The 27,169-nt window shown below is 48.8% G+C and overlaps 1 protein-coding gene and 1 non-coding gene across 9 annotated transcripts in view; both read left to right on the top strand.

Moving 5' to 3' along the window:
- B4GALNT2 (beta-1,4-N-acetyl-galactosaminyltransferase 2 (SID blood group)) overlaps positions 1–10,231 on the top strand; it is a 40,474-nt gene extending 30,243 nt beyond the window's left edge. For 5 of the 8 annotated variants that reach the window (XM_084982787.1, XM_084982790.1, XM_021066148.2 and 2 more), the window contains 4 exons: positions 379–566; positions 1,291–1,431; positions 7,058–7,277; positions 8,098–10,231. In XM_084982787.1, coding sequence (XP_084838913.1) covers positions 379–566; positions 1,291–1,431; positions 7,058–7,277; positions 8,098–8,303 — 755 coding nt within the window. In that variant the 3' untranslated portion in view covers positions 8,304–10,231. 8 annotated transcript variants of the gene reach the window in all.
- Positions 10,232–22,037: 11,806 nt separating this feature from the next.
- TRNAQ-UUG (transfer RNA glutamine (anticodon UUG)) lies at positions 22,038–22,109 on the top strand. The gene has a single exon. It is a non-coding gene; the product is annotated as a tRNA-Gln (tRNA).
- Positions 22,110–27,169: the final 5,060 nt, after the last annotated feature.

Raw genomic sequence — 27,169 nt, 5'->3', positions numbered from 1 at the left:
TAACTAGCATCCATGAGGATGCAGGTTTGATCCCTGGCCTCGCTCAGTGGGTTAGGGATCCGGCATTGCCGTGAGCTGTGGTGTAGATGAGGCTCGGATCCTGTGTTGGTGTGGCTGTGGTGTAGGCCGGCAGCTGTAGCTCTGAGCTGACCCCTAGCCTGGGACCCTCCATATGCTGCAGGTGCGGCCCTAAAAAGACAAAAAGACAAAATAATAATAATAAAATGTATTTTCTGATCCAACTAACATCAACTGTGAACAAAAGGCATGAGGTCCACAAACACTCGAGACAGCGCCGTGTAAAGAAACCTCCAGAGCAATGCACGTCAGTGAGGATTCTTGAAGACAGAGCTCTGACACCTACCCTTTCTTGCCCAGAGAGGAAGCTCCGAGACCTGGTGACCATTGCCACCAAAACCTTCCTCCGTCCCCACAAGCTCATGACCATGCTCCGGAGTGTTCGTGAGTACTACCCAGACCTGACGGTGATCGTGGCCGATGACAGCAAGGAGCCCCTGAAAATCACTGACAGCCACGTGGAGTATTACACCATGCCATTTGGGAAGGTATATTCCTCCCAGAGGGGGAGACACGGGCACCTTGGGACCAGAGGGCCCCAGGGTCAAGTGGTACCCTGGTTGGGGCTGCTTCGGGGTTGGGGGGGACCCTCCCACGGCAGCAGGATCCTTGGGGGGCGGGGGGTGGGGACTCCTCTGAGTCCCCTGGCTGCCTCCAAATTCCCGGAGAAATCAGGTCACTCTCCCTTTCCTGCAGTGACGGGGTGGGTAATCTGTCTTTCCTCACGCTTGGTGTGGAAATTGATGGAGGTCCTTCTAAGCGACTGGCGGTGTCTGACGCTCTAAGGTTTCCTGATACGCAGGTCCCACAGCAGAGAAACCTCTGTCATGATTTCACCCTTGCTGGGGTGTCTCTCTCCGCGCCCCACACCTTCCCTCGAGCACACCGGGAGGAAGTGGATGTTACCCCTTCCAGAGAGCCCCACCCTCCAGCATCTTCCAGGCAACACAGGGCGAAAGGGCCACAAAGACTGTCAGGTGTAAAGGGACTTGCATCCATCCCTCAAGCCACAGGGCCAAGGAGGGACTTTCTCGTCTCCAAAGAGTCCCTCTCCTTCTTCCAGGGTCTCTGAGACATGGACTCCCTTTAGCCCAGAGGTTTTCAGCCACTGTCTGGGGGGCAGCCTGACCCTTGGGAGCTGAGAAAGCCCCCAGGTGATGCTAGGAGGCAGCGGGGCGGGCAACCACGGGTCTAACCTCCCTGCCCTCGCAGGGCTGGTTTGCTGGCAGGAACCTGGCCATATCTCAGGTCACCACCAAATATGTGCTCTGGGTGGACGATGACTTCATCTTCAACAGCAAGACCAGGATCGAGGCGCTGGTGGACGTCCTAGAGAAAACGGAACTGGACGTGGTAAGTGAGCTGAGCGCTGCCAGTTCTACCCCATTGCCATCTGCCGAGCCAGAGGGGGAGGGGGAGGAGAGGGCAGAGAGGAAAGGACAGGAGGAAAGAGGAGAGGAAAAGGGATGGGGGGGGGAGGAAGAGGGAGGCGGAAGGGGAAGGGCCGTGCAGGAGTTGATGCAGAGCAGCTCTGGGGTTGAGACTCTTGCACGGAAATGAGACCCGCGGATTCTGCTTCTGCCTCCATTCTTACTTTTCTTTGAACAAATCACACCAACCCCACTCCCCAGACTCACCGTTGTTCTGTCCTTAAAGTGTGTTGTGGAGTTCCCGTCGTGGCTCAGTGGTTAACGAATCCGAGTAGGAACCATGAGGTTGCGGGTTCGATCCCTGGCCTTGCTCAGTGGGTTCAGGATCCGGCATTGCTGTGAGCTGTGGTGTAGTTTGCAGATGCGGCTCGAATCGCCCGTTGTTGTGGCTCTGGCATAGGCCAGCGGCTATAGCTCCGACTGGACCCCTAGCCTGGGAACCTCCATATGCTGAGGGAGCAGCTCAAGAAATGGCAAAAGAAAAAAGTGTGTTTAGGCACTTTTTTCAATCTTTTTTTTTTTGTCTTCTGTCTTTTTAGGGCCACACCTGCCCCATCTGGAGGTTCCCAGGCTAGAGGTCCAGTTGGAACTGTAACTGCTGGCCTACACCACACTTTACAGCAATGCCGGCCAGATCCTTAACCCACTGAGTGAGGCCAGGGATCAAACCTGCAACCTCATGGTTACTAGTTGGGTTTCTTAATCACTGAGCCACAATGGGAACTCCCAGTCATTTTTTTTAATTGAAATTTTTTTTTTGCTTGGCCACACCTGTGTCATGCAGAAGTTCCCAGGCCAGGGATCCAGCCTGATCCCGCCTGTGCCACAGCAGTGAGAATGTTGGATCCTTAACCTCTAGGCCACCAGGTGGCCTAGGTTTTATTTTATTTTTATAAAATTTATAAAACCCTAATTTGTATTTTCTATTGGAGTAGAGTTGATTTACCATGGTGTATCAGTTTCAAGTGTACAGCAAAGTGATTCAGCTATACCCATTCTTTTACAGATTCCTTCCCTCACGTAGGAAATTACAGAATAATTGCGTGTACTTCCCTTTGCCATACAGTAGGTCCTTGTCAGTTATCTTTTTTTTTTTTTTTTTTTTTTTTTTTTTGGTCTTTTTGGGGCTGCATCCGAGGCATATGGAGGTTCCCAGGTTAGGGGTCAAATCGGAGCTGTAGCTGCTGGCCTACACCACAGCCACAGCAGCATCAGACCTGAGCTGCATCTGTGACCTACACCACAGGTCACAGCAACACCGGATCCTTAACCCACTGAGCAAAGCCAGGGATTGAACCTGCATCCTCATGGATCACAGTTGGGTTCATAACCCACTGAGCCACAATGGGAACTCCTATCTATTTTATATATGGTAGTATGTATATATTAATCCCAATTTCCTAATTTATCCCTCCCCCCCCTCCCCACGCCAGCCACCTTTCCCCTTTGGTAGCCATAAGTTTGTTTTCTAAATCTATGAGTCTGTTTCTCTTTCGTAAATAAGTTCATTTGTATCTCTTTTGAATCCACATATGTGGGATATCATATGATATCCGTCTTTCTCTGAATTCATTCAGTATGATAATCTCTAGGTCCATCTGCGTTGCTACAAATGGCATTATTGCACTCTTTTCATGAGGGAGTAATATTCCAGTGTGTGTGTGTGTGTGTGTGTGTGTGTGTGTACACCACTCATCTGTTGATGGACATTTAGGTTGTTTCCATGTCTTGGCTATTGTGAATAGTGCTGCCGTGAACGTTGGGGTGCGTGTATCTTTTGAAAACTGTGGTTTTCTTTGTATGCATCACTTCCAACTTCCTCTCTGGACTGGTGAGAGTTGGAGAGGAATGTGAGTGCTGCTCTGGTTTTGTCACACACCATCACAAAAATGAAAATGGCACAAAGCTATAAAAGCACACGTGGCCTTAATGACAATAAAAAATTAACACAGGAGTTCCCGTCGTGGCTTAGCAGTAATGAACCCAACTAGTGTCCATGAGGATGTGGGCTCAATCCGTGGCCTTGCTCAGTGGGTTAAGGGTCTGGTGTTGCATAAGCTGTGGTGTGTGTCCCAGACGTGGCTCAGATCTGGCATTTCTGTGGCTGTGGCAGTGACTGTGGCGTAGACTGGCAGCTGCAGCTCCAATTGGACTGCTAACCTGGGAACTTTCATATGCTGCAGGTGCAGCCCTAAAAAGACAAAACAAAACAGAACAAAAAACCCCACAAATATCAAAAGTTAATTTACACATGGAAAAGGGGGAAAAAAGGTGATGAATAGTTAATAATACTGCATTGCGTTCTTGAAATTTGTGAAGATACCCATACTGTGTAGAGGTGATGAATTCATTAATTAGCTTGCGTGTGGTGATCTTTTCACAGTGTCTACATATATCAAAACATCAAGCTGCAGGGAGTTCCCTGGTGGTGTAGTAGTTAGGATTTGGTGCTTTCCCCACTGTGGCCCAGGTTCAGTCCCTGGTCTGGGAATTGAGATCCTGCATCAAGCCACTACATGCCACAGACCAAAAAAAAAAAAAAAATCAAGCTGTACACCTTCAATACATACAGTTGTTTTTTTGTTGTTGTTGTTGTTTTGTCTTTTTATCTTTTTGCCATTTTCTTGAGCTGCTCCAGCGGCATATGGAGGTTCCCAGGCTAGGGGTCCAATCGGAGCTGTAGCCACCGGCCTACGCCAGAGACACAGCAGTGCAGGATCCGAGCCACGTCTGCGACCTACACCACAGCTCACAGCAATGCTGGATCCTTAACCCACTGAGCAAGGGCAGGGATAGAACCCGCAACCTCATGGTTCCTAGTCGGATTCGTTAACCACTGAGCCACGACAGGAACTCCTTCATACAGTTTTAATATATCAAAGATATCTCAATAAAGCTGTTTGGAAAAAGAAAGATGGGAGTTCCCTGGTGGCTCATAGGGTTAAGGATCCAGCATTGTCACTGCTGTGGTGCTGGTTCTATCCCGGCCTGGAAAGAAAGTGGATAAGTAGCACCGTGACCACAGTTATCTCTTATTCCAGGTGGACAGTCCCCCAAAGCATCTGGATTGACGAAGATGTCTCTTTGCTACTCTTCTAGAGACCCAGTCACAATAGCATAAATGACAAAAAAGGTGCAGTTCCTACCCGTGTAAGAATGCAAGCTGGGGAGTTCTTGTCGTGGCGCAGTGGTTAACGAATCCGACTAGGAACCAGGAGGTTGCGGGTTCGGTCCCTGCCCTTGCTCAGTGGGTTAACGATCCGGCGTTGCTGTGGGCTGTGGTGTGGGTTGCAGACGCGGCTCGGATCCCGCGTTGCTGTGGCTCTGGCGTAGGCCAGCGGCTACAGCTCCGATTGGACCCCTAGCCTGGGAACCTCCATATGCTGCTTGAGCAGCCCAAGAAATAGCAAAAAGACAAAAAAAAAAAAAAAAAAAAAAAAAAGAGAATGCAAGCTGGCCCTATCGTCTCTTTCCAGGGTCATCCTGGTCCAGCTTCCTTCCCTGTTGTTCATCCATCTTTGTGGCCCTCAGCTGCACGGTCAGAAGAAAGGGGGAGAGAGGGAATGGAAGACAACAGTTTTCTTTTAAGAATGTGGTCTTGGGAGTTCCCTTCGTGGCGCAGCAGAAATGAATCTGACTAGTATCCATGAGGATGTGGGTTCGATCCCTGGCCTTGTTCAGTGGGTCAGGGATCTGGCATTGCTGGGAGCTATGGTATAGGTCACAGACGAGGCTTGGATCTGGCGTTGCTGTGGCTGTGGTGTAGGCCAACAGCTGTGGGTCCAATTTGACTCCTAGCCTGGAAACTAACCACTAACCCCCTATGCCGTGGGTTCAACCTTAAGAAGCCAAAAAAAAAAAAAAAAAAAGGAAAAGATGAGAAGAATGTGGTCTTTTTAAAAATTGGAGACATCTGTTCTAAATCACATCCTTTCAGGGAGTTCCCACTGTGACACAGCGGGTTAAGAACCCGACTGCAGCATTTCGGGTTGCTGCAGAGGTGCTGGTTCAGTCCAGCGGGTTAAAGGATTTGGCATTGCTGCAGCTGCAGCTGGGATTCAAGCCATATGCTGTGGGCCATTTCTCCCTGCCTTCCTCCCTCCCTCTCTCTCCTCTTTCCCTCCCTCCCTCTTTCCCTTCCTTCCTCCCTTCTTCTTTGTAGGGCACATGGAAGTTCCCAACCTAGGGGTCCCGTTGGAGCTGCAGCTGCCCGTCTATACCACAGCCATAGCAACATGGGACCTGAGCCGATTTTGTGACCTACACCACAGCTTACGGCAATGCCGGATCCTTAACCCACTCGAGGAGGCCAGGGAGTGGACCCACGTCCACATGGATACTGGTCAGGTTCATTACCACTGAGCCACATTGGGAACTCCAGAGAAGTGGGGAAATTTCATCTTTCGTAGGATCATTGTCGCTTAATTTAGTCCACTTAAATCTCAGAGGGTTTGGAGTTTGGAGTTCCCACTGTGGCATGGGGGTTAAGGATCCAGTTTGTCTCTGTGGAGGTGCCCATTCAATCCCCAGTCCTGTGCCGTGGGTTAAATTAAGTATCCAGCGTTGCTGCGTGGGGGTGGGGTGGGTGCAGCTCTGGCTTGGATTCCATCCCTGGCCTGGGAACTGCAGGGGCAGCTGAAAAAGGAAAAACAAAAACCAAAAAACACCTCAGGGGGCTCATTTCCTAAGAGGAGGAAGGAAAGAACAGGCGAGGGGGTGGGGGGCAACTGGCAGATTCTGCTCTGCCTCCCTAGGTGATTATGATGGTTCAGGAATAGATGTACTTGCCTGTCCTGCTTTGCTCGGGCTCACACAAAGCTGCGAGCTCCCAGGAGTGTGTGGTGTGTGGACAGACCGCGCAGAGAAGTGAGCCAGGGGCAGAGAATGGGAGGGAGACAACTTGAGACAAAGGCTTGCTCAGGAAGTCCACGTAGGGACGGCTGCACCCTGGCTGCCTCTCACCTGCACCCAAACGCGATCCCCCATCCTCGATCCTCCTGGATCCTTGTAGCAGAAGGGAGGGGAGGGAGTGGCCCTCTGGAAAGAGTGAGCTTGCTGGAGGGTAAGTGCAGCAGAGACTTTGCTGCCCTTTGGACTTGGCGGAAGTGTAACATGAAGGGTAGATAAGACAGGGAGTACAATTCTTTTTCTTTTTTCTTTTCTTTTATTTTATTATTATTATTACTTTTTTTTTTTTTTTTTTGGTCTTTTCGCCATTTCTTAGGTCACTCCCGCAGCATATGGAGGTTCCCAGGCTAGGGGTCCAATTGGAGCTGTAGCCACCAGCCTATGCCACAGCTCACGAGCCACGTCTGCGACCTACACCACAGCTCACAGCAACGCCGGATCCTTCACCCATTGAGGGAGGCCAGGGATCGAACCCGAAACCACATGGTTCCTAGTCAGATTCGTTAACCACTGAGCCACAACGGGAACTCCAGGGAGTGCAATTCTTGTCGTGACTGAGGTTCAGTCCAGTAAGGCTTCCTGGCACAGGCTCCTTGGATATGGAGTCTGTTCTCTAACAGATTTCTCCTCCCGCTGGCTAGGTAGGTGGCAGCGTGATTGAAAACACATTCCAGTTCAAGCTGTTGCTGGAGCAGGGGAAGAATGGCTACTGTCTCCACCAGCAGCCAGGATTTTTCCGGCCCGTGGATGGCTTCCCCGACTGCATGGTGACCAGTGGCGTTGTCAACTTCTTCCTGGCTCACACAGAGCGACTCCAAAGAATTGGCTTCGACCCCCGGCTGCAGCGAGTGGCGCACTCAGGTGGGGAGGCTGGAAGGGTAAGAAGCGAGCTGGGCTGTGCGCTGGCTTCAGAAGTCTCTTTCTGAGGGAGGGCGGGGCCCCACTGCTCAGGGAAGCAGCCCCTTCTCCCCAAACTAGAGAGCTCTTGGTCTCTCTTGCCTCCCTCCACCTTCGTGTCTCCCATAGGCTATTCCTGCTTCTCCGAGACACCCTTCTACCTCCTCTCCCTGCAGCTCTGCCCCTTCCCTCTTTCCTTGTCTTGCTGCTGCTCCTCCTTTTTTTTGCCTTTTTTTTTTTTTTTTTTTTTTGCCTTTTTAGGGCTGCACCCATGGCATGTGGAGGTTCCCAGGCTAGGGGTCGAATTGGAGCTTTTGCTCCCGGCCTATGCCAGAGCCACAGCAACACGGGATCTGAGCTGCCTCTGTGACCTACACCACAGCTCAGGGCAGCGCCAGATCCTTAACCCACTGAACGAGGCCAGGGACCGAACCCACAACCTCATGGTTCCTAGTCGGATTCATTAACCACTACGCCATGACCGGAATTTCCTGCTCCTCCTTTTCCAGACATCCTTCTCTGTTTAGCTGCAGCTGGTGAGCAGCACCCCACCTCTTCCCCTCTCATTCCTCCCAGTCCTGGGGTCTACTAATCTGTGTCTCTCTGCTGATATCTGTCTGATCTTCCAACTCAGTGGCTTTGCCATGGGACTGAACCTCCCCAGAATAGAAGCTATGTCTCCCCCCCACACACACCAGCCCTCCTCCCAGAGTCGCAGTATTGGCCCCGGGTCTCTGGTTTGAAGCTCACGTTTCCTTCTCGCGCTCTCTCCCTCTCTTGGCAGAGTTCTTTATTGATGGGCTCGGGAGCCTGCTCGTGGGGTCCTGCCCACACGTGATCATAGGTCACCAGCCCCATTTACCAGTGATGGACCCAGAGCTGGCCACCCTGGAGGGGAACTACACCAGTTATCGGGCCAACACCGAAGCCCAGATCAAATTCAAGTTGGCTCTCCACTACTTCAAGAACTATCTCCAATGTGTCACCTAAGGTATCCGGGCATTGGAAAAGCGCTGGGCTGCCTGGTTGCAAGTATCTAAGACAGCGGATGCGGTGGCTGGGATACCAATATTTGAACTCCTCATAAGATAAGCATTGTAATGCCCAGGGAGCAGGGTAGGCAGGTGGGTCTGACTCTGTTACTGGAAGTACAGGGTCATTAGAAATGGACCAGTCACTGAGGTGGGCAATGGAGACTTCATTCATAACGATTATGGCGGAGTTTCCATCGTGGCTCAGAGGTAGCAATCCAGACTGGTATCCATGGAGACTCGAGTTGGATCCCTGGCCTTGCTCAGTGGGCTAAGGATCTGGCGTTGCTGTGGCTGTGGCATAGGCTGGCAGCTGCAGCTCTGATGCGCCCCCTAGCCTGGGATCTTCCAGATGCTGAGTGTGTGGCCATAAAAAAAAAAAAAAAAAAAAAAAAAAAAGACCAAAAAAGAATAAACAAAAATTACTGTGTTATGATGCCTTACTATGTGGGAAGCATTTGTACATATAGTATCTCCCATCATCTGATTCCATCTCACTGGGAAGAGTGTATCTTCAATCAAAAAGATGGCTGCTGGTTGCTGGGAAACCTGGACAGCTGCATGCAAAGCAATGAAACTAGAACACGCCCTCACACCATGTACAAAAATAAACTCAAAATGGCTGAAAGACTTAAATATATGACAGGACAAACTCCTAGAAGAAAACATAGGCAAAACACTCTCTGACATCAACATCATGAATATTTTCTCAGGTCAGTCTCCCAGAGCAATAGGAATTAGAGCAAAAATAAACCCATGGGACCTAATCAAACTGAAAAGCTTTTGCACAGCAAAGGAAACTAAAAAGAAAACAAAAAGACAACTTTCAGAATGGGAGAAAATAGTTTCAAATGATGCAATGGACAAGTGCTTAATCTCTAGAATATATAAACAACTTATACAACCCAACAGCAAAAAAGCCAATCAATCAATGGAAAAATGGGCAAAAGACCTGAATAGACATTTCTCCAAAGAAGATATACAGATGGCCAGCAAACACATGAAGAAATGCTCAACATCGCTGATTATAAGAAAAATGCAAATCAGAACTACCATGAGATACCACCTCATATCAGTCAGAATGGCCATCATTAATAAATCCACAAATAACAAGTGCTGGAGGGGCTGTGGAGAAAAGGGAACCCTCCTGCACTGTTGGTGGGAATGGAAACTGGTACAGCCACTATGGAGAACAATTTGGAGATACCTTAGAAATCTATACATAGAACTTCCATTTGACCCCACAATCCCACTCTTGGGCATCTATCCGGACAAAACTCTACTTAAAAGAGACACATGCACCCGCATGTTCATTGCAGCCCTATTCACAATAGCCAGGACATGGAAACAACCCAAATGTCCATCAACAGATAACTGGATTCTGAAGATGTGGTATATATACACAATGGAATACTACTCGGCCATTAAAAAGAATGACATAATGCCATTTGCAGCAGCATGGATGGAACTAGAGACTCTCATACTGAGAGAAATGAGCCAGAAAGACAAAGACAAATACCATATGATATCACTTATAACTGGAATCTAATATCTAGCACAAATGAACATCTCCACAGAAAAGAAAATCATGGACTTGGAAAATAGACTTGTGGCTGCCTGATGGGAGAGGGAGGGAGGGGGAGGGATCGGGAGCTTGGGGTTATCAGACACAACTTAGAATAGATTTACAAGAGATCCTGCTGAGTAGCATTGAGAACTTTGTCTAGATGCTCATGTTGCAACAGAACAAAGGGTGGGGGAAAAAATGTAGTGTATACATGTAAGGATAACTTGATCCCTTTGCTGTACAGTGGGAAAAAAAAAAAGACGGCTGCTGGGTCCTTGAAGGTTACTTGCTGGAAATTATATCACAGATCATCTCCAGCATCACTGTCCTCCACAAATTTTCCTTTGGTCCTACCTTGTGGACTCAAATAATGTGAAGAACCCAGGGTCCTTGCCTTGAGGAGGTGGCAGCCTCGTTCGGTTCAGTCCGCTAGTAGGATTGAGCAGCCAGGGTTGGGGGACCAGAGAAGAGAGAAGTCACAAGGGCCCCGGCAGGTGAGGAGAGCTCTGTGGAGTCAGCTCACCTGGAGCCCGGCACAGGAATGGGATGCAGGCAATTAGAGGGAGGCGATCACTGGGGTAAACCACGCCCTGCCAGAATAAAGGTTTCCCAGGCGTCAGACTCCCTACCATAAAGGCATATTCTCGGAGTTCCCATTGTGGTCCAGTGGATTAAGACCCCACACAGTCTCTGTGATGATTCGGGTTCCATCTCTGGTCTCACTCAGTTGGTTAAAGATCCAGCGTTGCCGCGAGCTGTGGAGTAGGTCACAGATACAGCTTGGATCCAGTGTTGTTGTGGCTGTGGTGTAGACCAGCAGCTGCAGCTCCAGTTTGACCCCTGGCCAGGGCACTTCCATATGGTGTGGGTGCAGCCATTAAAAAGAAAAAAGAGGAGTTCCCGTCGTGGCTCAGTGGTTAACGAATCCGACTAGGAACCATGAGGTTGCGGGTTCGATTCCTGGCCTTGCTCAGTGGGTTAAGGATCCGGCATTGCCGTGAGCTGTGGTATAGGTCGCAGACACGGCTCGGATCCCGCATTGCTGAGACTGTGGGGTAGGCCGGCGGCTACAGTTCCAATTGGACCCCTAGCCTGGGAACCTCCATATGCCACAGCAGCGGCCCAAGAAATGGCAAAAAGACCAAAAAAAAAAAAAAAAAGGACACCTACTAGAATGCCTGGGATTGATCTGGGACCCTCTGCTGAGGTGCCAGTGTAAGGCTAAGCCACTAAATTCCAGGGCCTTGAGATCAGTTGCTGACCATTCAAGACCCATGTCAAGTACAGAGTCTGGCCATCATGATGAGGCAGGCTCTCTCTGTTATCTTAAGAGTTAGCATGGGGAGTTCCCATCATGGTTCAGCAGAACTGAATCTGACTAGCATCCATGAGGACGCAGATTCAATCCCTGGCTTTGCTCAGTGGGTTAAGGATCCAGTGTTGCCGTGAACTATGATGTGCGTCGCAGATGTGGCTCGGATCCTGTGTTGCTGTGGCTGTGGTATAGGCCAGTAGCTACAGCTCAGATCCGACCCCTGGCCTGGGAACCTCCACATGCCTCGAGTTCAGCCCTTAAAAAAAAAAAAAAAAAAAGAAGAGTCTGGGCTCAGTGGTTAACGAATCCAACTAGGAACCATGAGGTTGTGGGTTCGATCCCTGGCCATGCTCAGTGGGTTAAGGATCTGGCATTGCCATGAGCTGTGGTGTAGGTTGCAGACTCGGCTCGGATTCCGTCCGAGTTGCTGTGGCTCTGGCATAGGTCAGCGGCTATAGCTCTGATTGGACCCCTAGCCTGGGAACCTCCATGTGTCGTGGGAGCGGCCCAAGAAATGGCAAAAAGACAAAAAAAAAAAAAAAAAAAAAAAAAAAGAAAGAAAGAAAGTGGTTAAGAGAATAAATCCTACAAGTTCTCATCACAACGAAAATTTTTTTCTATTTAATTTTTTATTTATGTGAGCTAATGGATGTTCACTAAACTTACTTATTTTTATTTTTATGTGTTTTTTAAGGCTTCATCTGTGGCATATGGAAGTTCCCAGCCCAGGGGTTGAATCAGACCTGCAGCTGCCAGCCTACACCACAGCCATAGCAGTGCCAGATCCTTAAACGCACTGAGCGAGGCCAGGAATTCCAACCCGCATCTTCATGGATACCAGTCAGGTTCATTACTGCTGAGCCACAGTGGGAACTCACTCACTAAACTTATTGTGGTAATCATTTCATGACGTATGCAAGTCCAGTCATTATGCTCTACAACTCATTCAGTGCTGTAGGTGAATTATAAAACTGGAAGAAAAAAATACATAGGAGTTCTCTGGTGGCCTAGTGGTTAAGGTTTGGCATTGTCGGTGCTGTGGATCAGGTTGGATCCCTGGCCCAGAACCTTCTGCGTGCTGCTGGTGTGGCCAAAGAAAAAAAAAAAAAAAACAAACATATGTTTACTGATGAACATTTGAGCATCTCGGGATCTAGGGCTCAGCACTGGGACAACATAACCTGTTTCCCTAAATAGCCCCTCATTGAAGGTGGTCAAAAGGTACAAACTTCTGGAGTTCCCATCGTGGCTCAGTGGTTAACGAATCTGACTAAGAACCATGAGGTTGCAGGTTCGATCCCTGGCCTTGCTCAGTGGGTGAAGGATCCGGCGAGGCCGTGAGCTGTGGTGTAGGCTCCACACGCGGCTTGGATCTGGCATTGCTGTGCCTGTGGTGTAGGCCGGCAGCTACAGCTCTGATTGAACCCCTATCCTGGGAACTTCCATATGCCATGGGTTTGGCCCTAGAAAAGACAAAAAGACAAAAAAAAAGTACAAACCTCCAGTTATAATAACCACCTGTTTCCCTAAATAGCCTGTACATTGTTCAGACCCCAGGGGAAGTGCTTCTCTATACCTCTTACTTTATGTCCTCAAAACAAAAGATGACTGGAGTTCCTGTCATGGCTCAGTGGTTAACAAATCTGACTAGGAATCATGAGATTGAAGGTTCGATCCCTGGCCCTGCTCAATGGGTTAAGGATCTGGCATTGCCGTGAGCTGTGGTGTGGTGTAGGTCGCAGACGTGGCTCGGATCTCGAGTGGCTGTGGCTGTGGTGTAGGCCAGTAGCTGCAGCTCTGATTTGACCCCTCCCCTGGGACCTTCCACATAACTCAGGTGTGGCCCTAAAAAGCAAAAAAAAAAAAAAAAAAAAGGAAAGTTAAATATATAAAATAGTTAAAATATAAATAAACATTTAAATATTTAAACAAATATTTATTTTCTCCTAGGTCTGCTTCCAAAAAAGTTCTGCCTTCCTGATGAATTACTTGCTTTGTTTTTTTGTTTTAATTTTTTTTTTTTGGCTGTGCCCACAGCCTGCAGAAGTTCCCAGGCCAGAGATTCAACCTGAGTCACAGCAGCGACAACTCCAAATCCTTAACTTCCAGACCATTAGGGAACTCCTAAAAGTTTTAAATTTTACTTAATTTATTTTATTTATTTATTTTTTGTCTTTTTGCTATTTCTTGGGCCACTCCCTCAGCACATGGAGGTTCCCAGGCTAGGGGTCCAATCGGAGCTGTAGCCACGGGCCTATGCCCCAGCCACAGCAACTCGGGATCCGAGCTGCGTCTGCGACCTACACCACAGCTCACAGCAACGCCGGATCATTAACTCACTGAGCAAGGGCAGGGACCGAACCCGCAACCTCATGGTTCCTAGTCGGATTCTTTAACCACTGCGCCACGACGGGAACGCCACTTAATTTATTTTTTATTTATTTATTTATTTTGGCTGTGCCTGTGGCATGCAGAAGTTCCTGGGCCAGGAATAAAACCCTCACCACAGCAGTAACAATGCCAGATCCTTAACCCACTGAACCACCAGGGAACTCCTGACTTACTTGCATTCCTGTTTTCTTGTTTTTGTCATTTTAGGGCTGCACCCTCGGCATATGGAGGTTCCCAGGCTAGGGGTTGAATCAGAGCTACAGCTGCCAGTGTGTGCCACAGCCACAGCAACACCAGATCCAAGCACATCCTTGATCTACACTGCAGCTTGCAGCAACACCAGATCCTTTAACCCACTGAACTATTCTAGGGATCAAACCTGCATCCTCATGGATATTAGTTAGATTCTTAACCTGCTGAGCCACTAGGGAACTCCTGAAACATGCACTCTTGATACAGGGAGATAGAGTTGTCCACTTTGATGGCAGTTGTTGCATGCTCCAACATCCCCCAGCAGGGACTGTTTTGATGTGCTGTAGTTATCATCAGTAGGTTCTAGGAACCTCTTCCCTGCCCCAGGATCTGGAACCTTCTACTCTAGCAGGAAGGAACTGTTGTAGGACTTACGTACAGAGATGGGACACCCACCAAGGCTTATTTCCAGGAAGCAGTATTTATTCATGCCGGCACTGGCTCGACAGATTCATGTCCAAAGGCTGAGCCCTGAGCACAGTGAGGAGATGCCTTTTATATTATTTTTACCCCTTTGTCCCCTTTATACGGTAACATATAGCCTTATTGCAGTCTTATTGGGTACAGTCTGGGCTGTGCATACGTGTAGAGAGGGTGATTGGGCCATGCGGTTCTTCCTCATTTTAAGGACGTTCCTGTCACCTTCCTTGGGGAGAGGGTTCTGCTGTGCCACCACAGCAAAGTTAAAATGGAACTCTCGGAGGGTGTTAACCACTGAGCTGAAATGAGAGACTTCTGAAAACCTTCTGGTTCTTTCCTGAGCTCTGGCTACAGTCCTGCCCTGGGATTTTATAAAACACAGTGCCCTTATAATTCCCCATTTTTCTTTAACCTAATCTGAGTTGCTTCCTATGACTTAGAAGCAAAGTGTCCAGAATAATAAATACGACTGTTTTCTTTGTCTGTGTGCCTTTCAAAACAGAAAGGGTGGAGTTCCTGTCGTGGCACAGTGGTTAACGAATCCGACTAGGAACCATGAGGTTGCAGGTTCGATCCCTGGCCTTGCTCAGTGGGTGAAGTACCCGGCGTTGCCGTGAGCTGTGGTGTAGTCTCCACACGAGGCTTGGATCTGGCGTTGCTGTGGCTGTGGTGTAGGCCGGCGGCTACAGCTCTGATTGGACCCCTATCCTGGGAACTTCCATATGCCATGGGTTTGGCCCTAGAAAAGACAAAAAGACAAAAAAAAAGCAGAAAGAGTTTCTTCTGGGCTGATTTGGAAGCAAAAGTCAAGGCACAAACAATAACCGTCACACAGCCCTCCCTTCAGCCGTGACTTTTCAGGCACAACCGAGCAGCCTGGACCAAAACCACCGACAAAACTATCCTTCCAGGACGGTGAAGGAAGACCCTCGGATTCTTCCCGCTCAACTCCAAAAGCCAGGACAAGTTGGTGCAAATAATCGTTTGGGCCTCCAGGGGGAGCTCAAGTCCACTCTGTGGCCGCAACTTATTCCCCCGCCCCCACTCTGCTCAGGAAGGAAAAGCGCTGTGACTTTCAGAAAGGAGGAATCCTATTGGCTACTGGACTAGGGGCCTTTTTCTTATGTACCTGGGGCCTGTCCAGTTCATGTGGTGGAAGTGGAAATGGGACTGGGGCCTGTTTCCCTCTGGATGCTCTCTTTCCCCAAGTCTTGGGAAGGTCTCTGTTTTTGATTTTTGATGGACCAACAATATATACAAGCCACTACAAAAAGTGCATCTACTAGAATGCAGCTGTCTGCAAGGTACTGGAAAATGTGACCCAAACTGTCTCTCGCTCTCTCTCTTTTTTTTTTTTCTTTGGGTTTTAGGGCTGCACTCTCCGCATATGGAGGTTTGCAGGCTATGGGTTCAACTGGAGCTGTAGTTGCTGGCCTACACCATAGCCATAGCAACATCGGATCTGAACCCACTGAGCAAGGCCAGGGATCGAACCTGCATGGATGCTAGCCAGATTCATTAACCGCTGAGCCATGACAGGAACTCCCCAAACTGTCTTAAACTGTCTCCTGTATCGCTTGAAGCCCAGAGGTGAGCCAGACCACATGTATCCTCTGACCGGCAGGAATACACAGCAGGGAGGGTGTGCCTTGCTTAGCCCATCTGGCACCATCCAGAACTGTCCAGGTTCTTCTCTCTAGGAGGCGCCCCCATGGCCACTACTTTCCCAATCCCCATCCGAGGGGGCGTTGGGTGGGCAGGGTGAACTTTCTGGGGCCTACACCGCTCTAACTGCCTGCTTTTTGTTAGTCTGCACCAACGTGGGGGTGGCAACAGAAGTTAAAATAGTTGTTATCATATTTTTAAGGAAGCCGAATTGCCGATGAGATTTCACTGGCCACGAAAGCTTACAGGTTTTCTGTCGTTTCAGTCCATTCCAGACGACTTGTCTAGACAGGATCTTTGAGACTGGTAACCACAGGTCTCTGCCTACCCTCTGGCACCCAGTTCAGTGGCTTCTGCCTTGATGCTATTTCAAACGTCATCTAACGTGCAGAGAAACTACCTCGAACCTGCCCTTTGCCCCCTGAGTTTTCTCTTCATGCGCAGAAAATGTTTAACACATTGCAGTGCAATGTAGTAGACAGTCTTTCGCTCAGACTGGTCTCTGGCCAAGTCTTCTGTCTCTGCTGGAGCTTTCTCTGGGGATAGAGAATTCAGCTTTTCTAGCCCTGCAAGTCTCCAAATTATAGGACTTCCACTATACTTGGATTGCAAGCTTTACAGCCTAAACCCTCTCTCTCTCTCTCTCTCTCTTTTGTCTTTTCTACGGCCGCACCCTCAGCATATGGTGGTTCCCAGGCTAGGAGTCTAATCAGAGCTGCAGCTGCCAGCCTACACCACAGCCACAGCCGCAGCCACAGCAACGCAGGATCCCAGATGCGTCTGCGACCTACACCACAGGTCACGGGAACGCTGGATCCTTAACCCACTGAGCGAGGTCAGGGATTGAACCTACAACCCCATGGTTCCTAGTTGGATTTGTTAACCACTGAGCCACGATGGGAACTCCCTAAGCTCTCATCTAGGACCATCAAGAAGACTGTGTGAAGTCACTAAGACATGCCAACCTCCTGACTTTTTTTTCCTACCAATTCCCATCCTTGATATTCCACAGCTTTGAGAGGCCCTTGGTCTATGTTTCAGACACCAGCAACAAATTTCAGGATCATCAGCTTCCCAGGAAGGCACTGCTCTTTACTTCATTTCTCGTTTTTCTTTCTTTCTTTTCTTTTCTTTTCTTTTTTTTTTCTTTTTTTGGTTTTTAGGGCCGCACTTGCAGCATATGGATATTCCCAGAATAGGGATCCAATCAGAACTACAGCTGCTGGCCTACTCCAGCACTGCAGCAATGCGAGATCCGAGCCGTGTCTGCGACCTACACCACAGCTCACAGCAACGCCAGATCCTTAGCCCACTGGGCGAGGCCAGGGGTTGAACCCTCAACCTCATGGTTCCTAGTCAGATTCGTTTCCACTGGGCCATGACGGGAACTCCTTTACCTCATTCTGCTCATACCTACATCTGTAGGTTTCATGACGGCATTCATGTCTATGTACAGCTTTTTCTTAATCCTTTGCCAGGATGCTGCAGCCATAGCTAACCTCCTGCTCTAGCTTCAGACAAGTCTCCCATATAAAACCTACATCCCGGAGTCCCCCGTGTGGCTCAGCGGTAACAAGCCCAACTAATATCCATGAAGACTCAGGTTCAATCCCTGGCCTTGCTTAGTGGGTTAAGGATCTGGTCATGGTGTGTGTGTGGTATAGGTTGCAGACGTGGATTGGACCCTGCGTTGCTATGGCTTGGTGTAGGCCGGCAGCTACAGTTCTGATTCGACCCCTAGCCTGGGAATTTCCATATGCCCCACTTGTGACCCCAATAATAATAATAGTAATATAATGTAATTAATAATATGTTAACAAGTATACGTATATACTGGATGTGATGTTAAAGTTCTCCTTTGTCCTCTTAGGGGGTTTCAGTGAACATGTCTGTTAAGGCACCAGCCACACTCAAAGACAAGCAAGTCTGAGGTCTGTCCCCCATGAAATTCACAGCCCATCAAGGGGTAGAGGGAGGGAAGATGGGAGAGACTGAGCCACAGAACAAGAGAACTCGCCCACAGTTTCTTGCTTGCTTTTTTTTTTCTTTTTTTCTTTTTTTTTTGTCTTTTTGCCTTTTCTTGGGCCATTCCCGCAGCATATGGAGGTTCCCAGGCTAGGGGTCTAATCGGAGCTATAGCCACCAGCCTATGCCACATCTGCGACCTACACCACAGCTCATGGCAACTCGGGATCCTTAAGCCACTGAGCAAGGTCAGGGATTGAACCCTCAACCTTATGGTTCCTAGTCAGATTCGTTAACCATTGCGCCACAACGGAAACTTCTCCCACGATTTCTTATAATTCCAGTGAGTCATGAAAAAAAGGTGCTAAGAGATTTGATCCTTCTATGTCCCTTGAGGCATCCAAGTGGGGGATTTCATTTGGGCTGGGAAGATTTTTTTTCAAGCTGAGAAAAAATGGGGGCGTTCCCGTCGTGGCACAGTGGTTAACAAATCTGACTAGGAACCATGAGGTTGCAGGTTCGATCCCTGGCCTTGCTCAGTAGGTTAAGGATCTGGTGTTGCCGTGGGCTGTGGTGTAGGTCACAGACGCAGCTCCGATCTGGCGTTGCTGTGGCTCTGGTGTAGGCTGGCAGCTGTAGCTCCGACTGGACCCCTGGCCTGGGAACCTCCATATGCCACGGGAGTGGCCCTGGAAAAGGCAAAAAGACCAAAAAAAAAAAAAAAAAAAAGTGGAGGGAACTGTAAAGGCAGAAGTAGGGAGGGTGGGATCAGGAGGGTCATCATTCCTCCTCCCTCACGCTGGACAGAGAAACTAAGTCATAAACATCACCCTTCAGTAGCTTTCTATGGTAGCTTTTTTTTTTTTTTAAGGCTGCATCTGTGGCATATGGAAGTTCCCAGGCTAGGGGTCGGATTAGACCTGCAGCTGCCAATCTACACCACAGCCACAGCTGTGCCAGATCCGAGCCACGTCTGCAACCTACACAACAGCTCATGGCAACGCCAGATCCTTAACCCACTGAGTGGGGCCAGGTTTCGAACCCACATCCTCATACTAATGAGGTTCGTTTCCACTGAACCACAACAAGAACTCCTACAGTAGCTTTTGAAAAATTAATTTCAATACACTCTAGCTGGCACAGAATTTTGTAAGAAGGAAATAGATGGGAAAACTGAGGTCCAGAGATGCTAAAGTCATTTAACGTTAAGTCAGTTTGGTGTGAAGTCACTCCAGCCTGAATAAAGGGACACCCTGATCTCACTTAGCTCAAGAGAAGTTTGGTTCATTCGTCAAAATGGAAAATAGTTAATGCTCCTTCTGATGATATATAAAAGTTATAAACAATTTTTTCAAGGAATACACAAAAAGCCCCTTCACAAATTTACCTCTAGTGGGAGGGGGAAGGGGATGGGATGGACTGGGGGTTTGGGGTTAGTAGATGCCAGCTACTACATTTAGAATGGATAAGCACTGAGGTCCTACTGTACAGGAGTTCCCGTCGTGGCTCGGTGCAAACGAATCTGACTAGCATCTGTGAGGACACAGGCTCCATCCCCTCTCAGCAGGTTAAGGATCCGGCATTACTCTGAGCTGTGGTGTAGGTGGAAGACGCGGCTTGGATCCAGCATTGCTGTGGCTGTGGGTAGGCCAGCGGCTACAGCTCCAATTTGACCCCCTACCCTGGGAGCCTCCATATGCCCCAGGTGCAGCCCTAAAAAGATAAAAACAAACAAACAAACAAACAAAATAGAAGGAACTCTATCAGTCTCTATCCAGTCTCTTTGGATAGACCAGGATGGGAGACAACGTAAGAAAGGGAATGTAGGAGTTCCCATGGTGGCGCAGTGGTTAACGAATCTGACTGGGAACCATGAGGTTACAGGTTCGATCCCTGGCCTTGCTCAGTGGGTGAGGGATCCGGCATTGCCGTGAGCTGTGGTGTAGGTCACAGACATGGCTCAGATCCTGCGCTGCTGTGGCTCTGGCGTAGGCCAGTGGCTATAGCTGCGATTCAACCCCTAGCCTGGGAACCTCCATATGCTGCAGGAGCGGCCCAAGAAATGGGAAAAAGACAAAAAAAAAAAGAAAGAAAGAAAGGGAATGTGTATATATATATATATATATATATATATATATATATATATATATATATGCCTGACTGGGTCACTTTTTTGCACAGCAGAAATTGGCACAACACGGTCAATCAACTATACTTTAATAAAAAAAATAAATTTACTCTCAGGAGATAACTGTTATCAACAGATCTTTTCAAGTTTGGACTAAGCAGATTCTTGACTATATGCAGCAGAAATGGACACTGGGTACCTTAGGTGGAAAAAGAACTACTTAGGAGGATGTCATATGGCTCACAGCACCAGAAGGATAACAAACTCAGAAAGATGGGCAAGGATGAAGGGGAACTAGGCAACCAGGAACCCAGCCAAAGTCCGGATCCTGGATCACCTAGTTAGGATGCCACTTCTGCTGCCAATGGACTTGGCATGGCTACCATCACCGCCTCTGAAACCCTGGCTGTCACAGCCACCGCCAGCAGCCAGGTTCTAAAATGTTCTTGCTTCTGGATTCTAAGTCCAGGTGGCCAAGCTAAGGACACATAACTTTAGCTCCAGCTGCCAGAAGCCTGGAGAGTGAGTTTGTCTATCTTGGGGCCTAGCTTTGTGTCACTTTGACCCGTGAAATGTTGACTCCTTCAGAAAGAGAGTCAATCAGGTGGACCAGGGCGAATAAATGGCAAATGTTTGTTACATATATATTCATATTTTCTGCTTGTATATTAGCGGGATTTTTATTAAACATACTAATTGGGGAGTTCCCGTCGTGGCACAGTGGTTAACGAATCCCAGTAGGAACCATGAGGTTGCGGGTTCGGTCCCTGCCCTTGCTCAGTGGGTTCAGGATCCGGCGTTGCCGTGAGCTGTGGTGTAGGTTGCAGACGCGGCTCGGATACCGCGTTGCTGTGGCTCTGGCGTAGGCCGGTGGCTACAGCTCCGATTGGATCCCTAGCCTGGCAACCTCCATATGCCGCGGGAGCGGCCCAAAGAAGTAGCAAAAAGACAAAAAAAAAAACAAACAAAAAAATACTAATTGGTAAGTAGATTTTTATTTTTGTTTTGGCTTGTTTTGTTCTTTTCATGTGAGTACAATAATATATCCCCTAAATTCCTGCACAGTATTTATGTTATATATTCAATATTTATTTAATCAATTTTCCCCGATGGACATATATTTCAATTCTTTATTGTAAACCACACAGCTGAGAATATCCTTGGACACTTGGCACTCGTTCTTAGGATAAAGTTCCAAAGTGAAATCGCTTAGCAAATGGACTATAAAATTTTATCTGCCTCCAGACTGACGTGAGGAAACATTTATCCATTTACACTCTCACTAAAACTTATGAAATAAGTCCAAAAGGGACTCTTCACTGATTTGATTCTCATCTACAAGTGAAAGGAACCATCCATCCACCAAATAGCTTTTAAGGTAGAACACAGAAATGGAAGCTAAACGTTCTGGACAGATTTCTCGGTGTCCCTAGTTACGTGGAATGCCAAGGAGTCCGGTGGGGCACAATCCCTAGCGGCAATTCGCGCTTGGGGCGCCCGGGGCCTTGAACCCCTGTGCCCTAAATGCCAGTCGTCTTCCCTACCCATTCGGCCAAAATAACCTATTCCGGGCACTCGCTGCGTAAATAAATAAACAAACAAGTACGAGGCCCAGGATTCCAGCACCGAGCACCGAGCCGGATGCGCCTGGGGGTCGCAGCCGGTCTTCTCTGGCCCAGCGTCACGGGCCTCGCTCTGCTAAGACCGATCCCGCCAACCTGCCGCCCTCCGGGCTTCCCCAAACACCGTGAGGACCCCTGTAGGAGAGCAGGGAGAGAGGCAGCAAGAGGTACACCGGGGCTAGGATCGTCTGGCACGTCGGAGACGCAGAAGCCCTGGCTGTTCCGCTCCCAGTCCCGGCCTGTGTGGCTTGAGGCCCAGCGTGCAGGGCCCAGGTCCAGCGAACCCGGCATCCTCTGACTTTCGAAGGCAGCCCGGTGAGCTCTCTATGTGGCTTGAGAAGGCTCCCGGCTGCCTAAAGCAGCCAGCAGGTCCCATGGTGTAATGGTTAGCACTCTGGACTTTGAATCCAGCGATCCGAGTTCAAATCTCGGTGGGACCTCGGTGAGTTTTTTTTCTCGTTCTACAACCCCTGTTTTGGAGGACCGTGGCGGCATTGGCCTTCACGGAGTGTCCCTTGCCCCTGTGACCTACCCAACTGAGGTTTAGGGTCCCTCCCCCTCTCTCAAGATGCTTTCATCTTGAGGATCGCAGTGCGCATGCGCGAGAGTGGGCCGGAAAACGAAGTGTATCTGTGGGAGCTGGAGCGTGACTCTAACCCTGAAGGGGACAGCCCCAGGCGCCCGAGGGATCCCGAGCATCCTGCTTCGGAAGGGGAGCTGCTGCAGTCTCCCTGTCTGGGGAAGCCTTCTTTCGATTGGCTAACGCGCGGAGAGCCAAACATTGGTGCTTTGGAAGCCGGGACTGAAGTGCCCAACAGAGCGGACGCGCACTAGAGGGCTGCGGAGGAGGGTGTGTTTACATGTCAGTCCGCTTGGAAGTCGGTCAGATTCTGAAGTGTGTCTGACTGTGAGGTTGTCTATGTCTTCCAGTCGTAAAAAAAATTCTCTTAGTCAAAGAATCGGTCCGTCAGTCTATTTCAGCCCGAAAGGTATGTCTGCCTGCGATTTCTCGTCGGATGCTGGGCTATTTCTCCCGCGCAGACGGTAGCAATCTCTATGGGGTTCACCCGCAGGGCTGAGCGAATCTCTTTTGGTGAATTTGGCCAGGGTGGGTGATCTGGGTGCTGACCAAGCGCACGCGATTTGCAGGAAAGAGTCTACCCCTGGGATAGCGGGAAAGAGGCGTGCACAGAGAGTTGTCTTCTGTGGCTTGGTTTCCTGGGTTTTGAGAGCTGGCCGTCCCTCTGGGATAAGTGACGAGGGAGCCTGCTGACGCATTTCCATCTCCCTACAGGGTGATTGGCACTGTGGTTATACGGCCCTGAGCCCTGGCAAGATGCCACGGGAACGGAGCATCCTTGCCCTGCTCTCCCCATCTCTCTCCTGGGTACCCCTCCTCCCACCCCACCCCACACACTCCTTAAACGTTTGAATGGATTTGTGGGTATGAGCGATCCCAGCTTCAAAAATACCTAGTCATGAGATGTGGGAGGACTTGCACCATAAGATGTTAAAGCTTATTATCAACTATAAGCTATAGGAATTAAGAGAGCGTGGTACTGGTGCAGGGATAACCAAACATACCTATGGAACAGAACAGAGAGCCCGGATATAGCTCCACACCTACTTGGACAGTGATTTATTTTATTTTATTTTTTTTTTTTTTTTTTTTTTGGTCTTTTTGCCATTTCTAGGGCCGCTCCCGCGGCATATGGAGGTTCCCAGGCTAAGGGTCGAATCGGAGCTGTAGCCACTGGCCTACGCCAGAGCCACAGCAACGCGGGATCCGAGCCGCGTCTGCAACCTACACCACAGCTCACGGCAACGCCGGATCGTTAATCCACTGAGCAGGAGCAGGGACCGAACCCGCAACCTCATGGTTCCTAGTCGGATTCGCTAACCACTGCGCCACGACGGGAACTCCTGGACAGTGATTTATGACAAATATAGCACAACAGAGCTGTGGAGAAAAGGATCTATTTTTCAGTAAATTCTTGTGGGACAATCGGGCATCCATATGGAAAAATATAAAATGAAATTCCTCCGGGTTTACACTAAACACAGCAATACATTCCGTGTGAAGTATGGATCTGAAGGTGAAAGGAAAAGCAATAATTTTGGAAGACAACATAGGAGAATATCTGCATGACCTCAGAGAAGGGAAAGTCTCAAGCAAGACACAAAATTTTCTTAAAGTTTGATATACGTCACCATATTAATATGATATTTTATGTTCTTACCAAAAGGCCCCAGTAAGGAAGTGAAAAAGCAAGCCATAGAATAGGAAAAGATATTTGTAACACCCAACAATTTCTAGCTAGATTGGGTTGTATTAGAATGAACGCCTCAAATTCTGTAAGAAAAAAGACAACCTAATGGAAAAATGGCAAAAGATGGGGAGTTCCCCTTGAGGCCTAACACGTTAAGAACCTGATTAGTATCTATGAGCATGGGGGTTCGATCCCTGGCCTTGCTCAGTGGGCTAAGGATCCAGCATTGCCAAGCTGCAGTGTAGGTTGGAGATGCTGCTCGCGTCTGGGGTGGCCGTGGCTGTGGTGTAGGCTGGCAGCTGTAGCTCTGATTGGACCCCTAGCCTGGGAACTTCCATATGCCGCAGGTGTGGTCCTAAAAAACAAAAATAAATGAAAGAATGAATGAATAAATAAATAAATAAATAAATAAATAAAATGCCGTATGAACACCTAGAAGATAAGATTTGGAGGAACAAACTTTTTCAAAAAAGAGCAAAAGAGGAGCTGGCACTTCACACACACAAAAAAGATACAATAAAAAGATGCCAAGCGTTATTAGTCATCAGGAAAATGCAAATTAAAAGCTCAATGAGATACCATTTTTACACTCACCAGAATGGCAGTGTTGAATGGTTTTTTGTTTTTTTGGTTTTTTTTTTTTTTGCTTTTTAGGGCCGCACCCATATGGAAGTTCCCAGTCTAGGGGTCAAATCAGAGCTACAGCTGCTGGCCACAGCCACAGCCACAGCAACGCAGGATCCAAGCCGCGTCTGGGACCTACACCACAGCTTATGGCAACACCAGATCCTTAACCCACTGAGTGAGGCCAGGGATCGAACCTACATCTTCAGGGATACTAGTCGGATTTATTTCCACTGAGCTGTGATGGGGACTCCCGACAGCACTGGAGGTTATTGAGAATATGGTATAATGTGAAATCTCAAATGTAAATTGGGAGAAGACAGTTTGACACTAACTACTAAAGTTGAAGGTATTGTACCCTGTGATCTAGCAATTTCGCTCTTGTACATATACCCACAGAAATGCAGGCATTTGTGCACTTAGTGACTTGTATAAGAATGTTTTGGGGAAGTTGCCCTGTAACGCATTGAGTCAAGGGTCCCCCATTGCTGCCGCTGTGGCTCAGGTCCCTGCTATGGCACAGGTTCAATCCCTGGCCCAGGAACTTTTGCATACCATGGGCGCAAGCAAAAACAATAACAAAACCTCCCCAACAAAACAACAACAAAAACTCGGAGAAGATGGGTAACCTCTTGAATTTGGGACTACCTAATTTTGGAGCTTTTGCTTTTTTTTTTGGCTTGTTGAGGGTTGCGCCTGTGCCATATGGAAGTTCCCAGGCTAGGGGTTGAATTGGAACTGTAGCTGCTGGCCACAGTCACAACCACAGCAACTCGGGATCCGAGTCTGCAACCTACACCACAGCTCATGGTAATGCCGGATCCTTAACCCACTGAGCAAGGCCAGAAATCGAGCCCGAGTCCTGATAGATACTAGTTGGGTTTGTTATTGCTGAGCCACAACTGGAACTCCCTGGAACTACAGAATTTTGAATGACCTATTCATTCAGTCATAAAGAAGAGAATCTGGGAGTGCTTTCCTAAAAGTGATGGTTAAACCTAGTTGTGATTTTTTTTTTCTGTCTTTTTGCCATTTCTTGGGCCGCTCCCGCGGCATATGGAGGTTCCCAGGCTAGGGGGTCCCATCGGAGCTGTAGCCACCAGCCTACGCCAGAGCCACAGCAACTCGGGATCTGAGCCGCGTCTGCAACCTACACCACAGCTCAAGGCAACGCCGGATCGTTAACCCACTGAGCAAGGGCAGGGACCGAACCCTCAACCTCATGGTTCCTAGTCAGATTCGTTAACCACTGCGCCACGACGGGAACTCCTTTTTTTTTTTTTTTTTTTTTCTAGTTGTGATTCTGTATGAATTAGCTACATGCAGAAGGGGCAGCATGCTAAGGTGTCTCAAGCAGGACATGAGCAGGTGGAAGAAGTTTAAAAAAAGATCCACTGGAGTTCCCACTGTGGTGCAGCAGAAACAAATCCATCTAGGAACCATGAGGTTGCAAGTTCGATCCCTGGCCTCGCTCAGTGGGTTAAGGATCCAGCATTGCCGTGAGCTGTGGTGTAGGTTGCAGACACGGTTGGGATCTGGCGTTGCTGTGGCTGTGGTGTAGGCTGGTAGCTGTAGCTCTGATTCAACCCCTAGCCTGGGAACCTCCATATGCCATGGGTGTGGCCCTAAAAAGCAAAAAAAAAAAAAAGTTCCGCTGGAATTCCCTAGTGGCCTGGTGGGTTAAGGATTGGGTGTTGTCACTGCTGTGGCTCATCCCTGGCTGGGGAACTTCCGAAGCATGTCACAAGGGGGAAAAAAAAAAAAGAAAAAAAGGAGCCCTGGAGGCATGTGGGGTGAGCAGTGGGGAGAGCTGAGGCCGCAGGGGTAGGCAGGACCTGCCAGTGGTGTGGGAAGGGCCTCTGTGCTAAACCCACAGGTCTTGACTTGGTCTTCTAGGAGGTAAGCAACAGAGCCACAGAGAAGCACTGCAGCTGGGGCAGGGCTGCAGGGGGATCGGCCCAGGGCCGAGGCTGGGAGGCTGTTGCAGCAAAGGGATAAACCGATGAATGTGTGAAGGCTGGAAAAGGTCATCTCTTTAGGAATTTGGATTTGACTAGACGGGATGGGGAGGATGGGGAGTGGGCAGAGGAGAGGCGAGTCCATGGCTCTTCTTTGCCTCCTCACTCCTCCCCCCAGTTCACTGTCTCAGCTCCGATGCTGGAGGTAATGAGTCACCCGCTTCACCCATTGCTGTGGTCTGGTAGAGAAAAGTCAGAGGGGCCAAAGGGACACTGAGAAACACCACAGAGGCACTTCCTCTGCCCCTGCTTCTAACCCTCAGATACAGTGGAGGAGGGCAGGAAGTACGAACATTTTGACGCTATTTTGTTTTGTGGGTTTTTTAATATTTTATTTTATTTTGGCCTTTTAAGGCCACACCGGCAGCATATGGGGGTTTCCAGGCTAGGGATCGAATTGGAGCCGCATCTGCTACTTACACCACAGCTCACGGCAATGCCGGATCTGAGCAAGGCCAGGGATCGAACCTGAAACCTCATGGTTCTTAGCCGGATTTGTTCCTGCTGTGCCATGACAGCAACTCCTTATTATTATTATTACTATTATTATTATTATTTGCCAAAGAAATTCCCTGGCCAGGGATCTAA

This window comes from Sus scrofa, chromosome 12 (genome assembly GCF_054392235.1).
Source record: "Sus scrofa isolate SSC_HxYL_T2T_F1_AM1 chromosome 12, Sscrofa_HxYL_maternal_Yorkshire_Landrace_v2.0, whole genome shotgun sequence".
NCBI lineage: Eukaryota > Metazoa > Chordata > Mammalia > Artiodactyla > Suidae > Sus > Sus scrofa.
This window is presented reverse-complemented; position numbering and strand designations above follow the sequence as displayed.